The sequence below is a fragment of the Rhinoraja longicauda genome, chromosome 12 (genome assembly GCF_053455715.1).
Source record: "Rhinoraja longicauda isolate Sanriku21f chromosome 12, sRhiLon1.1, whole genome shotgun sequence".
Lineage (NCBI taxonomy): Eukaryota > Metazoa > Chordata > Chondrichthyes > Rajiformes > Arhynchobatidae > Rhinoraja > Rhinoraja longicauda.
In genome coordinates this window covers 48079181-48102480 of record NC_135964.1, presented here as the reverse complement: position 1 = coordinate 48102480, position 23300 = coordinate 48079181, and the positions used below count along the sequence as shown (strand labels likewise).

Sequence of the window (23300 nt, the reverse complement as noted above, 5' to 3'; positions counted from 1 at the left end):
TAGCATTTTTGTGTCTATCTTTGGTGTAAACCAGCGTCTGCGTTTCCTTCCTACATGATGAAGTTTGGACACAGTTTGGTTTCCCAGCAAAAGAGACAAAGTGCTGGGAGTAACTCAGCAGGTCAGACAGGATCCCTGGAGGACAGAGATGCTGCCTGACCTGCTGAGTTAGTCTAGCACCTTAGGACTTTTTTTCTGGTTCTTGAATGACTGGCTGACTTCAGGCTGGTTAAAATGGTACATGTTTTGTATCGAATTGCCAGCGCTGATGTGAGAGGCGGTAGCGAGTTGCGTCGTGTCCTGGCAACAAAGTATTGGGAGAGAGAGGGAGTGAGGAAAGAGTAGAGAGAGAGGGAAGGATAGAGAGAGGGAGGGATAGAGAGAGGGAGGGATAGAGAGAGGGAGGGATAGAGAGAGGGAGGGATAGAGAGAAGGGGGAGAGAGGGAGAGGAGAGAGAGAGGGAGGGAGGAGGGAGGGAGGGAGGGAGGGAGGGAGGGAGGGAGGGAGGGAGGGAAGGAGAGGGGGGAGGAGAGGGGGGGGGGAGAGGGGGGGGGAGGGGGGGAGAGGGAGGGGGAGGGGGAGAGGGAGGGGGAGGGGGGGAGAGGGAGGGGGAGAGGGAGGGGGAGGGGGAGAGGGAGGGGGAGGGGGAGGGGAGAGGGAGGGGGAGGGGGGAGGGGGGGAGAGGGGGAGAGGGGGGAGAGGGAGGGGGAGAGGGAGGGGGAGAGGGGGGGAGAGGGGGGGAGAGGGAGGGGAGAGGGGGAGAGGGGGGGGAGAGGGGGGGGAGGGGGGAGAGGGAGGGGAGGGGGGGAGAGGGAGGGGGAGGGGGGGAGAGGAGGGGGAGGGGGGAGAGGGAGGGGAGGGGGAGAGGGAGGGGGGGAGAGGGAGGGGGGGGAGAGGAGGGGGGGAGAGGGAGGGGGGAGGGGGGAGAGGGAGGGGGGAGGGGGGGAGAGGGAGGGGGGGAGAGGGAGGGGGAGGGGGGAGGGGGAGGGGGGGAGGGGGAGAGGGGGAGGGGGAGAGGGAGAGGGGGAGAGGGAGAGGGGGAGGGGGGGAGGGGGGGAGAGAGGGAGGGGGGAGAGAGGAGGGGGGAGAGGGAGGGGGGGAGAGAGGGAGGGGGGGAGGGGGGAGAGAGGGAGGGGGGGAGAGGGAGGGGGGAGGGGGGGAGAGGGAGGGGGGAGGGGGGGGAGGAGGGAGGGGGGAGGGGGGAGGGGGGAGGGAGGGGGGAGAGGAGGAGAAGGGGGGAGGGGAGAGGAGAGGGGGGGAGGGGAGAGGAGAGGGGGGGGAGGGGGAGGGGGAGGGGAGAGGAGAGGGGGAGAGGGGGAGGGGAGTGGGGGGGAGGAGAGGGGGGAGGGGAGAGGGGGGAGGAGAGGGGGGAGGGGAGAGGGGGGGAGGAGAGGGGGGAGGGGAGAGGGGGAGGTGGAGAGGGAGGGAGGGAGAGGGAGGGGTAGAGGGAGGGAGGGAGAGGGAGGGGTAGAGAGGGAGAGAGGAGGCGACCTAACCCGACAGGCGTAGAGGGCGAGTTAAAGTGTAACAAAACTCGTCGCAACACACTAAGCACGTCCTTTGCGCTCAGGGGAGGAGGGAGGTAAATAGATAGATAGAGAGAGAGAGAGAGAGAGAGAGAGAGAAAGAGAAAGGGAGAGGGGAGAGAGAGAGAGAGAGAGAGAGAGAGATAGAGATAGAGAGAGAGAGAGAGAGAGAGAGAGAGAGAGAGAGAGAGAGAGAGAGAGAGAGAGAGAGAGAGAGAGAAAGAGAGGGAGGGAGGGAGGGGGAAGGAAAGAAAGAAAGAAGGAGGGAAGGTAGAGAGAGAGGGGAGGAGAGAGAGAGAGAGAGAGGGGAGAGGAGAGAGAGAGAGGGAGAGGGAGAGGGGAGAGGAGAGAGGGGGAAAGAAAGAAAGAAGGAGGGTAGATAGAGAGAGGGGGAGAGGGAGAGGAAAGAAGGAGGGAGTGAAATAAGGAGGGAGGGAGAGAGAGGGAGAGAGGGAAGGAAGGAAAGCAGGAGGGAAGGTAGATAGATAGATATAGAGGGAGGGGGTAGGAAAGAAAGAAGGAGGGTAGATAGAGAGAGAGAGAGAGGGGAGAGAGAGAGAGGGGGGAGAGAGAGAGGAGAGAGAGAGAGAGAGGGGAGAGAGAGAGAGAGGGGGAGAGAGAGAGGGGGAGAGAGAGAGGGGAGGGAGAGAGGGGAGGGAGAGAGGGGAGGGAGAGCGGGGGAAGGAGGTAGATAGATATATATATATATATATAGAGAGAGAGAGAGAGAGAGAGAGAGGAAAAAAGAAAGAAGGAGGGGAGAGAGAGAGAGAGAGAGGGAGGAAAGGTAGATAGATAGATATAGAGAGAGGAAAGAAGGAGGGAGAGAGAGAGAGAGAGAGGGAGGAAAGGTAGATAGATAGATATAGAGAGAGGGAAAGAAGGAGGGAGAGAGAGAGAGAGAGAAAAGAAGGAGGGGAGATAGATATAGATATATATATATAGAGAGAGAGAGAGAGAGAGAGGGGAAGGAAAGAAGAAAGAAAGAAAGAAGGGGGTGGGAGAGAGAATTAAAACCCACAATGACGGTGGCGAATAACGGCGAGAGCGAGGAGAGGAGTCTGGTCAACGTGGAGGACATGGAGCGGGGGGAGGGCGAGGGCGAGGTGGAGGAGGCGGCTGGGGCTGGGGCCGGGGACGGGGACGGGGCAGGGGACGGGGAATGCAGCGGCGGGGGGACGGGGCTGGAGGACGGAGCTCAGCCCCCCCAGGGCGGCCGGGCAGCTGGGCTCGCAGCTGGACGACCTGCCCACCTCCACCATCGCCTGCCACGTGGACGAGAGGGTGTTCGTGGACGCCTTGTACCGGGTAAGCCCTTCTGTGCCCTTCTTTGCCTCCTGCCTGCTGTGTCCTCTATCTCTGCTGCTGTGCCCTCTACCTCTGCTGCTGTGCCCTCTACCTCTGCTGCTGTGCCCTCTACCTCTGCCCCCCTGCCTCCCCCAACGTTAGAGAGGCCTCGGGAGGCTGTGTGTGGGGAAACAGGCCGCCTTTCCTCACTCACAGGTTACAGCAGCAGCAGCAGCAAGGCCGCGGCTTGTCATCCTCCCCCACACAAACAGTGCTAGTATTACTACTACTACTACTACTACTCCCACCCTTCACCACAAACACGCCAAGGTCTCCAATTTTGTGGAGCAGAAATAGAAACATAGAAACATAGGTGCAGGAGTAGGCCATTCGGCCCTTCGAGCCTGTACGCACCGCCATTCAATATGATCATGGCTGATCATCCAGCTCAGTAACCTGTACCTGCCTTCTCTCCATACCCCCCTGATCCCTTTAGCCACAAAGGGCCACATCTAACTCCCTCTTAAATACATCCAATGAACTGGCCTCAACTACCTTCTGTGCCAGAGAATTCCACAGACTCACCACTCTCTGTGTGAAAGAAATGTTTTCTCATCTCGGTCCTAAAAGACTTCCCCCTTATCCTTAAGCTGTGACCCCCTAGTTCTGGACTTCCCCCCAACATCGGGAACAATCTTCCCGCATCTAGCCTCTCCAACCCCTTAAGAATTTTATATGTTTCTATAAGATCCCCCCTCAGTCTTCTAAATTCCAGCGAGTATAATAAGCCCAGTCTATCCAGTCTTTCTTCATATGAAAGTCCTGCCATCCCAGGGATCAATCTCGTGAACCTTCTCTGTACTCTGTACTCCCTCTTTCCTCAGTTTAGGAGACCAAAACTGCACACAATACTCCAGGTACACACCAGGACCAAAGATAGACACAAATAGCTGGAGTAACTCACTCAGCGGTTCAGGCAACATCTCTGGAGATGTTCAGGCAACTGTGACCCCCTTGTTCTGGACTTCCCCAACATCTGGAACAATCTTCCCGCATCTAACCTGTCCAACCCCCTTAAGAATTTTGTAAGTTTTGAAAGGACATATGTCCCAGGTAGAACAATGACTTTTGTTTACATGCAGTTTTTTTTTTTCTCCAACAAACACCCAATTTTCTCCAACAAACACCCAATTTTGTTTGTGGAGCCAGAACTGAAATTTAATTATTTAATTTGTGGGGGAGCAAATTGTGAAGAAGGACACACTGAATTGCGAGTCTTGCACCCCATGTATGCATCAATATGTAAAGAGTGTGTGTATTGTTGTCACACGTCCCAGGTAGAACAATGAGATTCTTACTTCCAAACACACTAAGTCCTATCATTTTTGTGGAGCAGAAATGAAAGGGCAGCAGATTATTTAATTTGTGGAGGAAAACAGTGGAGGAACGACACTGGCCAGCGTGCAAAAAAATGCTCCACTTTGTCAAGAGTGTTTTATTGCCATATAGGTCCCAGATAGAACAATAACATTCTTGCTTGCAGTTTTTTTCCCCAAACACCAAGGTCTTCACTTTTGTTGAGCAGAAATGAAAGGACACTGGAAACAGCAGGTCCTTTAATTAGTGGAGCAGATTGACAATAGACAATAGGTGCAGGAGGAGGCCATTCGGCCCTTCGAGCCAGCACTGCCATTCAATGTGATCATGGCTGATCATTCTCAATCAGTACCCCGTTCCTGCCTTCTCCCCATACCCCCTGACTCCGCTATCCTTAAGAGCTCTTTCCAGCTCTCTCTTGAATGCATTCAGAGAATTGGCCTCCACTGCCTTCTGAGGCAGAGAATTCCACAGATTCACAACTCTCTGAAAAAGTTTTTCCTCATCTCCGTTCTAAATGGCCTACCCCTTATTCTTAAACTGCGGCCCCTTGTTCTGGACTCCCCCAACATTGGGAACATGTTTCCTGCCTCTAACGTGTCCAACCCCTTAATAATCTTACACGTTTCGATAAGATCTCCTCTCATCCTTGTAAATTCCAGTGTATACAAGCCTAGTCGCTTCAGTCTTTTAACATATGATAGTCCCGCCATTCCGGGAATTAACCTAGTAAAACTACGCTGCACGCCCTGCATTGTGGAGAAATGACACTGGAGAGCGTGCAAAAAAAAAAAGCATCAATTTGTCAAGGTTGTTTTATTGTCATATGTCCCAGGTAGAACAATTCTTACTGGTCTTTGCTTCCACAAGTGTTATTTTGGTTGCCTAACATTATTATTTTTTCCCTGAGAATTGTCATATAACCATATAACCATATGGATTATATTTACTAAATTACTTTATGGAGTAGAAATAAAAGGACAGTGGTAAATTCAGAGCTTGCAATGCATCCATCTGTCTTTACTTCCACAAGTGTCAATTTGGTTGTCATCATCATATCATCATATATATATACAGCCGGAAACAGGCCTTTTCGGCCCTCCAAGTCCGTGCCGCCCAGTGATCCCCGTACATTAACACTATCCTACACCCACTAGGGACAATTTTTATATTTACCCAGCCAATTAACCTACATACCTGTACGCCTTTGGAGTGTGGGAGGAAACCGAAGATCTCGGAGAAAACCCACGCAGGTCACGGGGAGAGAACGTACAAACTCCTTACAGTGCAGCACCCGTAGTCAGGATCGAACCTGAGTCTCCGGCGCTGCATTCGCTGTAAAGCAGCAACTCTACCGCTGCGCTACCGTGCCGTCCTTTATTTTTTTTCTTATAGAGTTGTCATATATGAATTATTTTAATTAAATTACCTTGTGGAGCAGAAACGATAGGACACTGGTAAATTCAGAGCTTGCAATGTACTATTCGTTTTGTTTTTGCTTCCACAAGTGGTATTTTGGTTGTCCTTCATTATCTTTTTCCTAAGAGTTGTCATTTATGGATTATATTTACTAAATTACTTAGTGGAGCAGAAATGGAAAGATTGAGATTTTGCAATGCTGCTAAGCTTTAATGCATTAATTTTTCTTAACTTCCACAAGTGTTATTTTGGTTACCCAACATTATTTTTTCCTAAGAGTGATCATATGTGAATTATATTTATTAAATTACCTTGTGGAGTAGAAACGAAAGGACACTGGATCCTTTTGTCTTTACTTTCACAAGTACTATTTTGGTTGTCCTTCATTAACGTTTCCTAAGAGTTGTCATAAGTGGATTACATTTACTGAATTTTGTTGTGGAGCAGAAATAAAAAGACACTGGTGAATTGAGAGCTTTCAATGCATTCATTTATCTTTATTTCCACCAGTCCAGTTTTGGATACCTGTCGTTATTCTTCTCCAAAGAGAGTTGTCATATGTGGATTACATTTACTAGATTGCTTTTGTGGAGCAGAAATGAAAAGACAATGGTAAATTGAGATTTTGCAACACATTAATTTGCCTTTACTTCCATTAGAGCAATTTTAGTTGCCCCTTCATTATTATTTTTTTCCTAAGCGTTATTTATTATATGTGGATTATATTTGCGAAATTTATTTGTGGAACAGAAATGAAAGGACATTAGTGAATTGAAAGCTTGCAATGCATCAGTTTCCACCATTCCTGTTTTGGTTGACTTGTGTTATTTTTTTCCCCACAAAAAGTGTTGCCATATTTGGATTATATTTACTAAATTACTTTGCATAAGCCAGTGATTTTTTTTTTTTCCCCCAACTCGTCATTTGACTGCAAATGTCTAACTGCTGAGGGGTAATGCAGTAAATCTTAGATTTTATTTTTGTTCCATTGGACTGTCAGGAAAGAAATTGCCATCTGGCGCTGTTTATTGAACAATAGTCATTAAATTCATCACACAATTAAAGCTGGTAATATTACGTTTATATGTGAAGGAAATGAAGCCAACATCTATCGGTAAATTGGATATTTAATTCCCATCATGATTCTTTTGTGCCGTTTAGCTTCCATATTTATTTAAAAGAACATTCAGCATCAGTGGTTCTTTGAAAGAACCTGCAAGATTTTTTTTGGCTTTGTTTTACACATAGAAACATAGACATAGAAACATAGAAAATAGGTGCAGGAGTAGGCCATTCGGCCCTTCGAGCCATTCAATATGATCATGGCTGATCATCCTGCTCAGTAACCTGTACCTGCCTTCTCTCCATACCCCCTGATCCCTTTAGCCACAAGGGCCACATCTAACTCCCTCTTAAATATAGCCAATGAACTGGCCTCAACTACCTTCTGTGGCAGAGAATTCCACAGACTCACCACTCTCTGTGTGAAGATCACCATTCTCATGTTTATGCTGTGGCTACTTCTTGTGGGTTTTACGACCACATGCGACTTGCAAAATGGATATGTGTTTCATTGGCTTCCAATTACACAGGTCATTTTGCCTGAAACATATTTCATTCTGCATTGGGTTGCACAAAAGTAAAATGAGTTCTTAATTTGTTAGTGTAGCTGTGTACCTGCATAAGTGACCTCAGCTCCTGCTTTTAGCTGTCAGTTATCAATCTACAGGGTCAGTCTAGATTTTCTTTTCTTGGTTGAGCTTGCTTTGAATATAATTTTAAATTGCTTATAGTGGTACAGTGGGAAAGACACACGGTGTCTCTGAGTCACTCAGCGGGTCAGGCAGCATCTCTGGAGAACATGGATAGGTGTTGTAAAAGAAAATGACTGCAGATGCTGGTACAAATCGAAGGTATTTATTCACAAAATGCTGGAGTAACTCAGCAGGTCAGGCAGCATCTCAGGAGAGAAGGAATGGATGACGTTTCAGTCTGAAGAAGGGTCTCGACCCGAAACGTCACCCATTCCTTCTATCCTGAGATGCTGCCTGACCTGCTGAGTTACTCCAGCATTTTATGGATCGGTGTTGGTTCAGGTTGAGACCGTACTTCAGACCTGAAATGACACTTTCCCAGTTTTCCAGGGACACTGCCTGAACCACTGAGTTTACTCCAGCACTTTGTGTCTTCCTTTTGTAAACCAGCATCTGCAGTCCCTTGTATTTCTATACAATGTTTTACAGTGATCTAGGATTAGGTTTATTGTAATTATACATTGTACCAAGGTGCAGCCGAAGGCTATGTTCTGCATGCTGTCCAGACAGGTATACTGTAAGTAAATACAATCAAGTCAAACTCGCGTATGATGGGTAGAGCAAAGGGAAAGATGCTTCAGGATGCAGAATATAGTTGTCGGCATTATAGCGCAACAGTTCCATAGACAAAGTCCAATGTCCACAATGGGGTAGAGGTGAATCGAACCATACCCTAGCTAATGGAAGAATTGTTCAGAAGCCTGATAACCGAGGTTCCGTTTAGTTTATTGTCACGCGTACCGAGCGAGGTACAGTGAAAAGCTTTTGCTGCGCGCTATCCAGTCAGCAGAAAGACAATAAATGATTACAATCGAACCATTTACAGTGTATAGATCATCATCATTGGCAGTCACTCGATGCGAGTGTGACTCTCCCCTCCACAGGGGACGCCCGTGCGTGACTTTGTTTAACGTGGGGAGACTGGTGCACAGACAGCCACCACACGGCCCTTGCCAGATCTGGGTCAGGATCCAGTGGCGTGGAGTCCAAGACGACCGGGGACACTTTTTCTGCTGCAGCCTTCCTCCATTGGCCTTCCCAGCCACTGTGACGCTCCACTAAAGTCAGCCATCGTCCTCCGCCTGTTCCACCGTTGAGGTCTTGGCGGTGTACAGATACATGAAAAGGGAATAACATTTAGTGCAAGGTAAAGCCAGCAAAGTCCGATCCAGGATAGTCCGAGGATCTCCAATGAGGTCGATAGTGGTTCAGCACTGCTCTCTGCTTGTGCTGGGATGATTCAGTTGCCTGATAACAGATAAGAGGTGAGGAAGCTGTTCCTGAATGCATGCTGACAAGCTTGATTTTGTTCCCATTACAAATGCCACATGCATGACCAACATCTATTGGCACTTTGTGCATTTCCAAATTTAGTTAGGCAAGACAATCTATAACTGTATCTTGGATTGAATTTTGCAGCTCAATTTACATGGCATTGTACTTCATTAAAAATGATTTGATTATCGTTACTGGTTTAATTGAAGTGTATTTAAATAGAATTACAAAATTGGATGACTGTGATAAATGTCAATTTCAAGAAGCCAATTTAACTCATACTTTTGTGACTTGTACAAATATGCACTTCGATATTTTTAAAACTATTTCCAAAGTTATCGATAACCAACTGGACTTAGATCCAAAATTAATAATATTAGGAGTATCTGATCACATTACAAACTTTACGATAAGTCAGACACATTTTCTTGACTACAGTTTAATAACTGCGAAAAAATTAATACTTACATTTTGGGAAAAAAACAGTAACCCCCACAATTAAAATGTGGATTACAGAAATGACCGAGACCTTGCATTTGGAAAAAATAAGGTTTATCTTAATTGACAAACCAGATCTATTTTTTAAAATTTGGTCTCCGTTTATTGAATTTTTAAAAAAGTAAATGGGTTTGACACAAAACTAAAATTTAAAACTAAAGTTAAAACTTGAGTTTAGGGTTGGATATACAACTCTATGCATCATCCCCCGGATCTATCCCCATAACCTTTATATTTGTAATTCTCTTTCTTCCTTGCTAATAAAAATAAAAATAAAATATATTTAAAAAAATGAATTTATTTTCTAGATCTAGATTTAGATTATTTAGATCTAGATTCAGCCACAAAGCTGTAACCCCATTTTACATTCTTTGTAAACAAAAATCTGACAATTTTGGTCAACTTGTTTTTTATTTGCTGGATATCATAACATATATAAGTTTCAAACTTTTGTGTACTTGGAAAGAAGAACGAATGCCTGGCATAACATTAAGTTAACAAGCTTGCTTAATTTTGTATATCAGAGACCAAATCTACACCCAGAAAGTTAAGTAGCAATTTGTGAAGCTATTCTCACTGATGTCTCAGTGCTGGTTAAATTTTAATGGTGGAAAGTTTATAGGGCATTGGTGCTGTCTGCTATCATCAAAAAGGTTATCGATGAGTAAAATAGAGTTTGTTTTGCAATAGCTGCATTGCCCGTGTGTACTCGTCCTCCACTCTTGTGGAAATATGCAATGCCACTTAGAGTCATACAGCGTGGAAACAGGCCCTTTGGCCCAACTTGCCCATACTGGCCAACGTATCCCAGCTACACTAGTCCTACCTGCCCGCATTTGGTCCATATCCCTCCAAACCTGTCCTATCCATGTACCTGTCTAACTGTTTCATAAATGTTGGGATAGTCCCTGCCTCAATTACCTCTTCTGGCAGCTTGTTCCATACACCCACCACGCTTTGTGTGAAAAAGTTACCCCTCGGGTTCCTATTAAATCTTTTCCCCTTCACCTTAAACCTATGTCCTCTGGTCCTCGATTCACCTAATCTGGGCTTGGGACTCTGTGCATCTGCCCGATCTATTCCTCTCTTGGTTCAGCTATCTGAACTGGTCTAGAGTCTATAAGCAAAGGACACACATTGTAGCAACTTCACTTTTAAGAAATTAAGATATAGGAAAATATGTCTTTTTTTTTACACAACTCTATCTCAATGAGTGAGACTTGGTCCACTGATATCTGTGTGAACAGCCGTCCACAAGGCCACAGATCCACAAAGGTGATTTATGTTGGTGGACACAAAATGCTGGAGTAACTCAGCGGGTCAGGCGGCATCTCGGGAGAGAAGGAATAGGTGACATTTCGGATCTGAAATCTTCTTCAGATTTAATTTTGTGTCCCCATTGAGTTACTCCAGCATTTTGTGTCTACCTTCGATTTAAACCAGCATCTGCAGTTTTTTTTTTTCCTATGATTGATGTTGGTCTTTATTATCAAGAGAGAACTAGGTAGAGCTCTTGAGGATAGCGGAGTCAGGGGGTATGGGGAGATGGCAGGAACGGGGTACTGATTGAGAATGATCAGCCATGATCACATTGAATGGTGGTGCTGGCTCGAAGGGCCGAATGGCCTACTCCTGCACCTATTGTCCATCTGGGGTATAGGATGCAAGAGCATTTTAGATCATGGTGCAATAAAGTAAAACTTAGATTAGGTCACACCTAGAGTATTGTGTGGAATGCTGGTCTCCAGAAAATGGAGAGTATATATATATATATATATATATATACAGTGTGTTCAAAATGGTTTGGGTAAAATGGAATGCTTTGTAACTTAGTCGGCACCCTTTCTGTGGTGATTCTTTGCATACCTTGGGAATGCAGAAAAAAGAATATCACTGTGACTTCACAGGTTCACAAGTTATAGGAGTAGAATTAGGCCATCTGGCCCATCGAGTCCACTCTGCCATTCAATCATAGCTGAACTATGCTTCCTAATCCCATTCTCCTGCCTTCTCCCCATAACCCTTGACACCCGTTCTAATCGAGAATTTGTCTATCTCTGCCTTAAAAATATCCACTGACTTGGCCTCCTTTCCAAAAGAGCGCCCTTTAATTCTGAGGCTGTGACCTCTGGTCCTAGACTCTCCCACCAGTGGAAACATCCTCTCCACATCCACTCTATCTACGCCTTTCATTAGTCTGTATGTTTTAATGAGGTGTCGTTCCCACCCCCCCCACCCCCTCCCCCACAACCTTCTAAATAAACTCCAGTGAGTAGAGGCCCATTGCTGTCAAACGCTCATCATATCCTAACCACACATTCCTGGAATCGTGCTTGTCACATGTGACAATAAGGCTTCATTCATTCATTCACATCCACCACTGATTTTTCTGACACCCTTGGTTCCAGAACATTCTTATCTGTTTAGTTTGACCAACACAGGTCACTGCTTCTGGGTGGGGGTGATACCGACCCTCAATGTCGGCCTCGGAAGTCGTTTACGGGATAGGATTGTACTCGCTGGAGTTTTGAAGGATGAGAGGGGATCTTATAGAAACATATAAAATTATAAAAGGACTGGACAAGCTAGATGCAGGAAAAATGTTCCCAATGTTGGGCAAGTCCAGAACCAGGGGCCACAGTCTTAGAATGAAGGGGGGGGGGGGCATTTAAAACTGAGGTGAGAAGGAACTTGTGGAGTTCTCTGCCACAGAGGGCAGTGGAGGCCAAATCACTGGATGGATTTAAGAGAGGGTTAGATAGAGCTCTGTGGGCTAACGGAATCGAGGGTAGGGCGGCACGGTAGCGCAGCGGTAGAGTTGCTGCTTTACAGCGAATGCCGCGCCGGAGACTCAGGTTCGATCCTGACTACGGGTGCTGCACTGTAAGGAGTTTGTACGTTCTCCCCGTGACCTGCGTGGGTTTTCTCCGAGATCTTCGGTTTCCTCCCACACTCCAAAGACGTACAGGTATGTAGGTTAATTGGCTGGGTAAATGTAAAAATTGTCGCTAGTGGGTGTAGGATAGTGTTAATGTACGGGGATCGCTGGGCGGCACGGACCTGGTGGGCCGAAAAGGCCTGTTTCCGGCTGTATATATATGATATGATATGATATGATATGCGGAGAAGGCAGGCACGGGTTACTGATTGGGGACGATCAGCCATGATCACAATGAATGGCGGTGCTGGCTTGAAGGGCCGAATGGCTGCCTCCTGCACCTATTGTCTATGTATTCTATGTCTATGTAGGATCTTCCGGCTCTGGCCAAGCCGCAGTTCCAGAGTCCCGGCCGCTAGAGCAGATCCGTCCCTCCGATCGATGCGGAGGTCCCAATGAGGTCGAGATCGGCCGCCTCACCCAGGCTAGACGCCACGTTTTCGGGAGTGACTTCCAGGGAGGCTCTCCTGATTTTGTCCAGGTTACCAGTTGCTGGAAAATGTGCGGTGGACCTGTAATTGCATTGCAGGAGATCGACCGAAATGCTTCCTGAGGTAGAATGTCTTAGTTACAGGGAGAGGTTGGATAGACTGGGTTTATATTTGGACAAGTGGAGGCTGAAGTACTGATTAAGGAATACAAATTACAAGAGACATAGACAGGGTGGATGGTGGGGAAACTTTCCCCCCATATTGGAGACATCTGAAACCAGAAGGTGTAAATTTAAGCTCGAGGCTTAGAGTGTACCAGAGGAATTTTTTTTACATCACAAAATGCTGGAGTAACTCAGCGGGTCAGGCAACATCTCTGGAGAGAGGAATGGATGACGTTTTGGGTCAAGACCCTTCTTCAGACTGATGTCAGGGGGGGGGGGGGGGCGGGACAAAGGAAAGATATAGGTGGAGACAGGAAGACAGTGGGAGAACTGGGAAGGGGGAGGGGAAGAGAGGGACAGAGGAACTATCTAAAGTTAGAGAAGTCAATGTTCATACCGCTGGGCTGTAAGCTGCCCAAGCGAAATATGAGGTGCTGTTCCTCCAATTTGCGGTGGGCCTCACTATGACACTGGAGGAGGTCCATGACAGAAAGGTCAGACTGGGAGTGGGAGGGGGAGTTGAAGTGCTCAGCCACCGGGAGATCAGGTTGGTTAAGGCGGACAGAGCGAAGGTGTTGAGTGAAACGATGGCCGAGCCTGCGTTTGGTCTCGCCGATGTAGAGACGTTGACATCTGGAAGAGCGGATACAGTAGATGAGGTTGGAGGAGGTGCAGGTGAACCTCTGTCTCACCTGGAAAGACTGTGTGGGTCCTTGGATGGAGTCGAGGGGGGAGGTAAAGGGACAGGTGTTGCATCTCCTGCGGTTGCAGGGGAAAGTGCCTGGGGAGGGGGTGGTTTGGGTAGGAAGGGACGAGTGGACCATGGAGTTACGGAGGGAACGGTCTCTGGAACGCAGAAAGGGGAGAAGATGGGAAGATGTGAATTTTTTTGATCAGCAGAGAGTGGTTGCAGACTGGCAGGCACTGCCTGATAAGATGGTGGCGATGGGTACTCTGACGGTATTTAAAAGGAATCTGGATGAACCGAGCCGTAAAAGACTACAGATTAAGGGGCTGATAAATGGGATTCCTGGGGATGGGTATTTGATGGTAGAATGGATGCGATGGGCCGAAGGCCCTATTTCTGTGCAGGAAGGAACTGCAGATGCTGGTTTAAATCAAAGATGGACACAAAATGATGGAGTAACTCAACGGGCCAGGCAGCATCTCTTGAGGGAAGGAATGGGTGACGTTTCGGGTCGAGACCCTTCCTCATCCCTCTTTCTGTGCTCTGACTAACCTGTAACCACTGAGACTCTCTGCTACTGATACACGAGTGCTGTGTACCATCTCCAAAATATACTGCCGTTGCTTGCCTAAGGTACTCGAAGAGCATTTCCCCAAGCCACCAACCTCTACTGACAATAAGGACATGAGTGACATGTTCAATGCTTGTTTTATTATCGTGTGCGCCAAGGTACATTGCCAATTCTTCCTTTCCATAGATTATTGCCGTACATAAACACAATTCCCGATTAAGTACAGGATGCATAGAAACCACCCACTGAGAATATGGTTCTCAACCCGAAACGTCGCCTATTATTTTTCTCCAGAGATGCTGCCCGACCCGCTGAGTTACTCCAGCATTTTGTGTTCATGCTCTATCTGTGCAAGAGTGGCCAGGTTTAGACGCCATTTTCAAAATCCCGGCTGCAGCCGGTCATAAAGCCCCATTGCAGCTGTCATTAAGTCCTAAGGAATAGGAGTGGAATTAGGCCATTCGGCCCCTCAAGGCTATTCTGCCATTCAATCATGGCTGATCCATCTCTCCCGCCTGACCCCATTCTCCTGCCTTCCCCCTATAACCCGTTGCCTCTGTCCCTCTCAGTGCCCGGCCGCTTTCAGCCTTGGTGTCCTGGGGGGTGGGGGGGGCGAAAAGACTATTATATGGATATAATCATGCCCTGCACAGATATAGGATAAAGGTACAACATTCAGTGCAAGATATAAGGCGGGACCGATCCTCCCGCTGAACAACTGCGCTGCCGACAACCGGAACACGCCCCGGGTGGGCTCGACTTGCCCAACAGGGCTTCCAGGGAACCGCGGAGAAGCTGGGCGGCGAGGCCTGTCTGGGCCGAAGGAGCCTCGGTGGCGATGGGAGCCTCGGCGGCAGCATGATCCTCAGCGGCGGTGGGGCCACGGCGGCAACGAGAACCTAGCGATCGACCCGCGGTCAGCGGTCGTTGATCATGAGAGGAGGGGAGGACAATGGGGAACCGGCTTGGGAGGACCGCCGTGATGAACAATGGAGGATCTGGCGTGGTGGGGGGGGTATGCTGCCGTGAGGGACAGTGGGAGAACAAAGGGGTGGGGGGGGGGGCACTTTAGGTTTAGAATCCTCTGCCATGGGGATAAGCCTGCGTTTGTTCGTTCCAGTTAAGACGCTGTACGCACGGCAGCCAGCCAACTGTCACTTGCCGTTTTCTTTTTTTCTCACCTTTAGTTTAATGTTAATTTCAAGTTTCCGTGTGCCTTGTGTGTTGTGACTGTTGGCAGACCAATTTCCCTCCGGGGGGAGGGATGAATAAAGTTTTATCGTATCGTGTAACATTGGAGTCCCATAAAGTCTGATTAAAGAAAGATCAAAGGACTCCAATGTGGTAGATGGGAGGTCTGGACCACACTCGAGCCGATGAGATTTGCCGGATAACAACTGGGAAGAAACTGTTCCTGAATTTGGACACGAGGAAATGGTTAGTTTTGCCGTAAATCACTGGCTTCGGAATCTACATCGGATTGACCCGGTGAGTAGTTAGAGAAGGGTTTTGTGAGGAATAACGTGTAGAAAGGAGCTGTAGATGTCGGTATATACCAAAGGTAGACACAAAGCGCTGGAGTACCTCAGCGAGTCGGACCGCGTCTTTAGTTTAGTTTAGAGATACAGCACAGAAAAAAGCCCTTCAGCCCACTGCACGGTGGCGCAGCGGTAGAGTTGCTGCCTTACAGCGAATGCAGCACCGCAGACTCGGGTTCGATCCTGACTACGGGCGCCGTCTGTACGGAGTTTGTACGTTCTCCCCGTGACCTGCGTGGGTTTTCTCCGAGATCTTCGGTATCCTCCCACACTCCAAAGACGTACAGGTTTGTAGGTTAATTGACTGGGTAAATGTAAAAATTGTCCCTAGTGTGTGTAGGATAGTGTTAATGTGCGAGGATCGCTGGGCGGCGCGGACTCGGTGGGCCGAAGGGCCTGTTTCCGCGCTGTATCTCTAAATCTAAAAAACTAAAGTCCGCTCCGACCAGCGATCCCTGCACAATTACACTAACATACACACTCGGGACAATTTACAATCTTTTACAACACCCACGCAGTCACTGGGAGATCGTACAAACTCTGTACAGACAGCACCCGTAGTCAGGATCAAACCCGGGACTCTGGCACTGTAAGACAGCAACTCTACCGCTGCGCCACCGCGACGCCCCTCTGGAGGAAAAGAATGTGTGACGTTTCAGGTCGGGATACCAGGTCCAGATGGCTTAATAGAAGTTGCATGACCCGCTGAGTTACTCCAGCACTTTGTGTCTATCTTCGCGAGGAGGAATCTCTGGCGGCTGTGGATTCTGAAATCCTGCTTTGGCAATGAGAGTGAATACCAATGGTGACGATCTCTGTTGTTGGCAATGCATGCAAAATGAAACGAATTAAAGTTATTATGCAAGAAGCATAGAGCTCAACATCAAAGCCCGTTGACCTGAAAACATTTTTTTGCAGCTAATGTACTAAATAAGCCTAATGACAGCACCATTTCAAAATGTCCCGCTGCAGTTGTCTTGCCACTGAAGGTCGTGGAAAGTCAGTCCAGGTCTGATCAGACCTTGTGGAGAAGAAAGATAAGTTAAATTCAATGGTGACACAAACTGCTGAGGTAACTCAGCGGGTCAGCCAGCATGCCTGGAGAACATGGGTAGGTGACTTTTCGGGGAAGGACCCTTCACGCAACTTACACCCCAGCGCATATGAACATCAAAGATAGCAGAGCAAGATAGACCACTCAACCCTACAAAACCGTAGTACGTCAGGGCGCCATTTTAGTAGGCAGAAACTTGCAGAAACATTTAAAAGGAAAAATAACAAAAAGTTGATAGATGTGATATATTCTGCATTTTAATGGTATCATCACAAATACTGTTCCCCAAAAACACTGATTACACTGCGAGAGACACCGCGAACGGCGGGGTTTGCTTACTAAAATGGCGGACGTTACGCTCTTTTACGTACTACACTTCAGTATAGGCGATTTCAACGGAGTGGTCCATCTTGTTCCTCTAGTATCTTTGATGAACATTGACCTCTAACTTCAAATAGCCCTTGCTTTCCCTCTCTCTCCATCCCCTCCCCTTCCCAGTTCTCCCACCAGTCTTGCTGTCTCCGACTACATTCTATCTCTGTCCCACCCCCTCCCCTGACATCAGTCTGAAGAAAGGTCTCGATCTGAAACATCAGCCATTCCTTCTCTCTAGAGACGCTGCCTGTCTCGCTGAGTTACTCCAGCATTCTGTGCTCACCTTCGGTATGAATATTGATTTCTCTAACTTCATTCCCTCTCTCTCTCTCTCTCTCTCTCTCTCTCTCCATTCCTCCCCCACCCAAGTCGCACCAGCTTCTCGTTCTCACCCAACAAACTGTGAACTGTGACCTGTTTCCTTTATCATTGTTACTTTTGTGCATATCTTTCATTCATTGTTCTTTATCTCTCTACATCATTGTCTATATTTCTCGTATTCCCTTTCCCCTGACTAGAGTGAAGAAGGGTCTCGACCCGAAACGTCACCCACTCCTTCTCTCCAGAGACGCTGCCTGACCCGCTGAGTTACTCCAGCTTTTTGTGTCTATCTTCACCTATCCATGTTGCGCCCTAGTTGGTCATCCCACGTTAGCAGACACCTTGTGTAATAGACAATAGGTGCAGGAGTAGGCCATTCGGCCCTTCGAGCCAGTCCCGCCATTCAATGTGATCATGGCTGAGATATAATAGAGTTGCTGCTTTACAGCGAATGCAGCGCCGGAGACACAGGTTCGATCCTGACTACGGGTGCTGCACTGTAAGGAGTTTGTACGTTCTCCCCGTGACCTCCGTGGGTTTTCTCCGAGATCTTCGGTTTCCTCCCACACTCCAAAGACGTACAGGTATGTAGGTTAATTGGCTGGGTAAATGTAAAAATTGTCCCTAGTGGGTGTAGGATAGTGTTAATGTACGGGGATCACTGGGCGGCACGGACTTGGAGGGCCGAAAAGGCCTGTTTCCGGCTGTAGATATATGATATGATATGATATGATATCATGTCTTAAACGTGGTGTAAATCTGCACTAAAACATAATTGGTGCCTGTTCCGAAATGAAAAGGCAATTTAACCGCTGTATTCCTTGGAACTAGAGTTAAAATGTAATTGGACTCGAGGTTTTCAATGAGAATTTTGGGTTTAGGTTTATTATTGTCACGGTGGCCCAGCGGTAGAGTTGCTGCCTTACAGCACTTGCAGCACCGGAGACCCCGGTTCGATCCCGACTACGGGTGCCGTCTGTTAGGAGTTTGTACGTTCTCCCCGTGACCGCGTGGGTTTTCTACGAGATCTTCGGTTTCCTTCCACACTCCCAAGACGTACAGGTATGTAGGTTAAGTGGCTTGGTTTTTTGTACAAATTGTCCCTAGTGTGTGTAGGATAGTGTTAATGTGCAAGGATCACTGGTCAGTGCGGACTTGGTGGGCCAGAGAGCCTGTTTCCGCGCTGTATCTCTAAACTAAACTCACAGCTTAAAAAAAACTAATGTACTGAGGTGCAATAAAAAGCTTTGTATTGCCTGCTATCCAAACCCCCGATCAGATATAGCATGCTTAGATACAATTAGTTCAAACACAAGTGCAATAGATTGAGCAAAGGGGGAAGATAAAGAGTGCAGAATATAGTTCTCAGCATTGCAGTGCGTCAGTTCCACAGAAGTTTATGATTGTACGTGTTATTGCATATTTTTATTGCTTATTTTTATTGGTCTTATTGTTGAACTGCGGGTGATTTTTCATTTCACTGCACCTTTCTGTGTATGTGACAAATAAATTGACTATTGACAAAGTCTAATGTCCATAATGGGGTAGAGGCGAATTACACAGTATCCTAGCTTATGGAAGGACCATTCAGAAGCAAACAGTCCTGCCTGACACACTGAATTCCTGTAGCAGTTTGATTTATGCGTTTAAAATAAAAGTCTTTTAACTGGACTTCTGAACTTGACAAATATTATTTAGAGCTATATTTGGGCAATTGGTTTGATTTTTTTTTTTTTAAATGTGCAAAATGCATTTATCATTTTGGGAAATGAATATAATCTCTCTTCTGGCACCCACAGTCTCTATGAGATTTATGAAAAGGACACAAAGTACTGGATAGCCCAGCCGGTCAGAATGTCTGGAGAACGTGAGCAGGTGAGACCACCTCTCGATGTTCTCTGGAGAGGCTGCCTGATCCGTTGAGTTAGACCGACTGTCACTTTTGCTTGCAATCCATCACTGAGCCACTATTCTACCTCCTACCCGATTCTACCTCCTACCCAAAATCCACAAACACAATTGTCCCGGCAGACCCATTGTCTCTGCCTGCTCATGCCCCACCGAACTTATCTCTACCTACCTCGACTCCATCCTATCCCCCCTGGTCAAATCCCTCCCCACCTACGTCCAAGACACCTCACACGCTCTCCATCTCCTGGATAACTTCCGGTTCCCAGGCCCCCACTCCCTCATCTTCACCATGGATGTCCAGTCACTCTACACTTCCATCCCCCACAAGGATGGTCTCGAAGCCCTCCGTTTCTTCCTCGACCGTAGAACCAGCCAATCCCCATCGACCAACACTCTCCTCCGCCTAGCAGAGCTGGTTCTTACCCTCAACAACTTCTCCTTTGACTCCTCCCACTTCCTCCAAACCAGAGGCGTAGCTATGGGCACTCGCATGGGCCCTAGCTACGCCTGCCTCTTTGTTGGGTACGTCGAACAATCCCTGTTCCAGACGTCCACTGGCCCCATCCCCGAACTCTACCTCCGCTACATCGACGACTGCATTGGTGCTACCTCTTGCACCCATGCAGAACTCACTGACTTTATACACTTCACCTCCAATTTCCATCCTGCCCTTAAATATACCTGGACTATCTCTGACATCTCCCTCCCGTTTCTGGACCTCACCATCTCCATCACAGGAGAAAAACTAGTGACGGACATTTATTACAAGCCCACCGACTCGCACAGCTATTTGGACTACACTTCTTCCCACCCGGTCCCCTGCAAAAAGTCTATCCCCTACTCCCAATTCCTCCGTCTACGCCGCATCTGCGCCTGGGATGAGGCGTTTCACACTAGGGCTTCCGAGATGTCCTCGTTTTTCAGAAAACGGGGCTTCCCCTCCTCCATTATAGATGAGGCTCTCACTAGGGTCTCTTGTACATCCCGCAGCTCCGCTCTTGCTCCCCATCCCCACACTCGCAACAAGGACAGGATCCCCCTCGTTCTCACCTTCCACCCCACCAGCCAGCGGATCCAACATATTATCCACCAACATTTCCGTCACCTACAACAGGACCCCACCACTGGCCATATCTTCCCATCCCCTCCCCTCTCTGCGTTCCGCAGAGACCGTTCCCTCCGCAACTCCCTGGTCCACTCGTCCCTTCCTACCCAAACCACCCTAACCCCGGGCACTTTCCCTTGCAACCGCACGAGATGCAACACCTGTCCCTTTATCTCCCCCCTCAACTCCATCAAAGGACCCAAACATTCTTTCCAGGTGAGACAGAGGTTCACCTGCACCTCCTCCAACCTCATCTATTGCATCCGCTGCTCTAGATGTCAACTTATCTATATCGGCGAAACCAAGCGCAGGCTCGGCGATCGCTTCGCTGAACACCTGCGCTCGGTCGGCATTAACGCAACTGATCTCCCGGTGGCCCAGCACTTTAACTCCCCCTCCCATTCCCAGTCTGACCTCTCTGTCATGGGCCTCCTCCAGTGCCATAGTGAGGCCCGCCGGAAATTGGAGGAGCAGCACCTCATATTTCGCCTGGGCAGTTTGCGGCCCGGTGGTATGAACGTCGACTTCTCCAACTTCAGATAGCTCCTCTGTCCCTCCCTTCCCCTCCTCCTTCCCAGATCTCCCTCTATCTTCCTGTCTCCACCTATATCCTTCCTTTGTCCCACCCCCGACATCAGTCTGAAGAAGGGTCTCGACCCGAAACGTCACCCATTCCTTCTCTCCCGAGATGCTGCCTGACCTGCTGAGTTACTCCAGCATTTTGTGAATAAATCGATTTGTACCAGCATCTGCAGTTATTTTCTTATATACTGAGCCACTAGATGTCCTCTTCCATACAGGAGCTGGTGGTTTATGAGCAGCTATGCTTGCAATGAGTTGTTGGCACCTTCACAAGTGTACAAAGAGAAAAAGAGTTTAGTTTAGGGATACAGCGCGGTAACAGGCCCTTCGGCCCACTGAGGCCGCCCTGACCAGCGATCCCCATACACTAGTATGAGGCTCATTGAGGAGGCGCTGTGAACTGTTTGCGTGCTACTGTATGTTTCATTTTTTTCCTTAGTACCTAATCAGATGTACAGCACTTTGGTCAACGTGGGTTGTTTTTAAATGTGCTATACAAATAAAATTGACTTGACTTGACTTGACTAGTACCGTACTACATACTTGGGCCCCAGTTTAAGCATAAGGGTTAGGCCATTTAGAACAGAGGTGAGGAAAAACGTTTTCAGTCAGAGAGTTGTAAATCTGTGGAATTCTTTGCCTCAGAAGGCAGTGGAGACCAGTTCTCTGAATGCATTCAAGAGAGAGCTAGATAGAGCTCTTAAGGATAACGGAGTCAGGGGGTATGAGGAGAAGGCAGAAACGGGGTACGGATTGAGAATGATCAGCCATGATTACATTGAATGGCGGTGCTGGCTCGAAGGGCCGAATGGCCTCCTCCTGCTCCTGCACCTATTGTCTATTGGACAATTTACAAATTTTACCGAAGCCAATTAACCTACAAACCTGTACGTCTTTGAAGTGTGGGAGGAAACCAGAGTGCCCGGAGAAAACCCACGCAGTCACAGGGATAACATACAAACTCCGTACAGACAAGCACCCATAGTCAGGATCGAACCTGGGTCGCTGGCACTGTAAGTCAGCAATTCTACCACTGCACCACTGTAAATTGTCAGGAGAAAGAAGAAATATGGCATATTTGAATATAGCATAAGTCAGTCGTTAATAATGATAACATTGTAGTGAGCTGATAGAATCCTTTACAAAAAAAATTGTGGAGATATTTAAATATGCAGTCTGAAAAGGGGTCTCAATCCAAAACGTCACCTACCGATGTTTTTTCCAGAGATGCTGCTTAACCTGCTGGGTTACTCCAGCACTTTGTATCCTTTGATAGACTGAAAATGCTGGAGTAACTCAGCGGGTCAGGCAGCATCTTTGGAGAGAAGAGTCGAGATCCTTCTTCAGACTGAAACGCCACCTATTCCTTTTCTCCAGCGATGCTGCCTGACCTTACTCCAGCATTTGGTGTCCATCTTCGGTGTAAACCAGCATCTGCAGTTCCTTCCTACACACTTTGTGGCTCTTTGTGTATTAAACAGCATCTTTGTCCCGCTCCCCCCCCCCTCCCCCGGACATCAGTCTGAAGAAGGGTCTCGACCTAAAACGTCACCCATTCCTTTTCTCCAGAGATGCTGCCTGACCCGCTGAGTTACTCCAGCGGAGTTATTATTTACTGAGTTATCATTTGTGTGATACCTTCAATTTGTACCAGCATCTGCAGTTATTTTCCTACACAACCAGCACCTGCAATTCTTCGTTTCTGCATTGTGTCAAGTTAGTTAAATTCCGCTGAATCAAAGCATTGGCACCACTGAATTTCCAGTCAAAGCACTGGAATTTGCCACGATTGTGACTGTAACTCTGTGCAGACTTTGAGTTCTGTGTTCAAAGACATTCCTTTCTCCTGCACGAGTGAAATTAAATCAGTGTGGCTCCATTTATACCAGAGGATTAAACACGTCACAAACAAATGTGCATCAATCTTGCGATAAGGCTGCGTCGCAATAAAATAATACTTGTATTATAAAGAGATCCAATGTGGCAAAATAGCCCATCTTCAGTTTGATTATAGTATCATCCCTCTAATGTAATGGAAACTTCAGCTGGCAATGTCCTGATGCATTATGGAAACGGTCATTTCACAAGCTGTTGCTATATAATGGAAGCTATTGTTCAATTTTTCCACCACTTTAACCATGACTTGAGCATAGAGCTAAATTTAGTGCCGCACTTGATGGGGGTTTGGAGTTGGAGCCGTTGAGTGGTACATAGAGAAATGACCAGCATTAACCACCCACTTGCACTAATCCTACATTAACCCCGTTTTCTATTCCCTTTCGACTTTCGAGATGCAGCGTAGAAACAGGCCCTCCGTCTAACCGACTCCGCGCCGACCAGCGATCCCCGCACACGAGCACCATCCTACATGCTAGGAACAATTTACGGAGCCAATAGCCCTTTGGATTTTGGACTTTGGAGACTG

At 47.7% G+C, this 23300-nt stretch overlaps 1 protein-coding gene across 1 annotated transcript in view; it reads left to right on the top strand.

Moving 5' to 3' along the window:
* Window positions 1–2229: 2229 nt before the first annotated feature.
* The window catches only part of LOC144599004 (calcipressin-1-like), a 90316-nt gene continuing 69245 nt past the window's right edge, over window positions 2230–23300 (top strand). Inside the window, 2 exon segments of the mRNA XM_078409721.1 lie at window positions 2230–2732; window positions 2734–2835. Of these exon segments, the coding sequence (XP_078265847.1) occupies window positions 2550–2732; window positions 2734–2835 (285 nt within the window). The 5' untranslated portion in view covers window positions 2230–2549.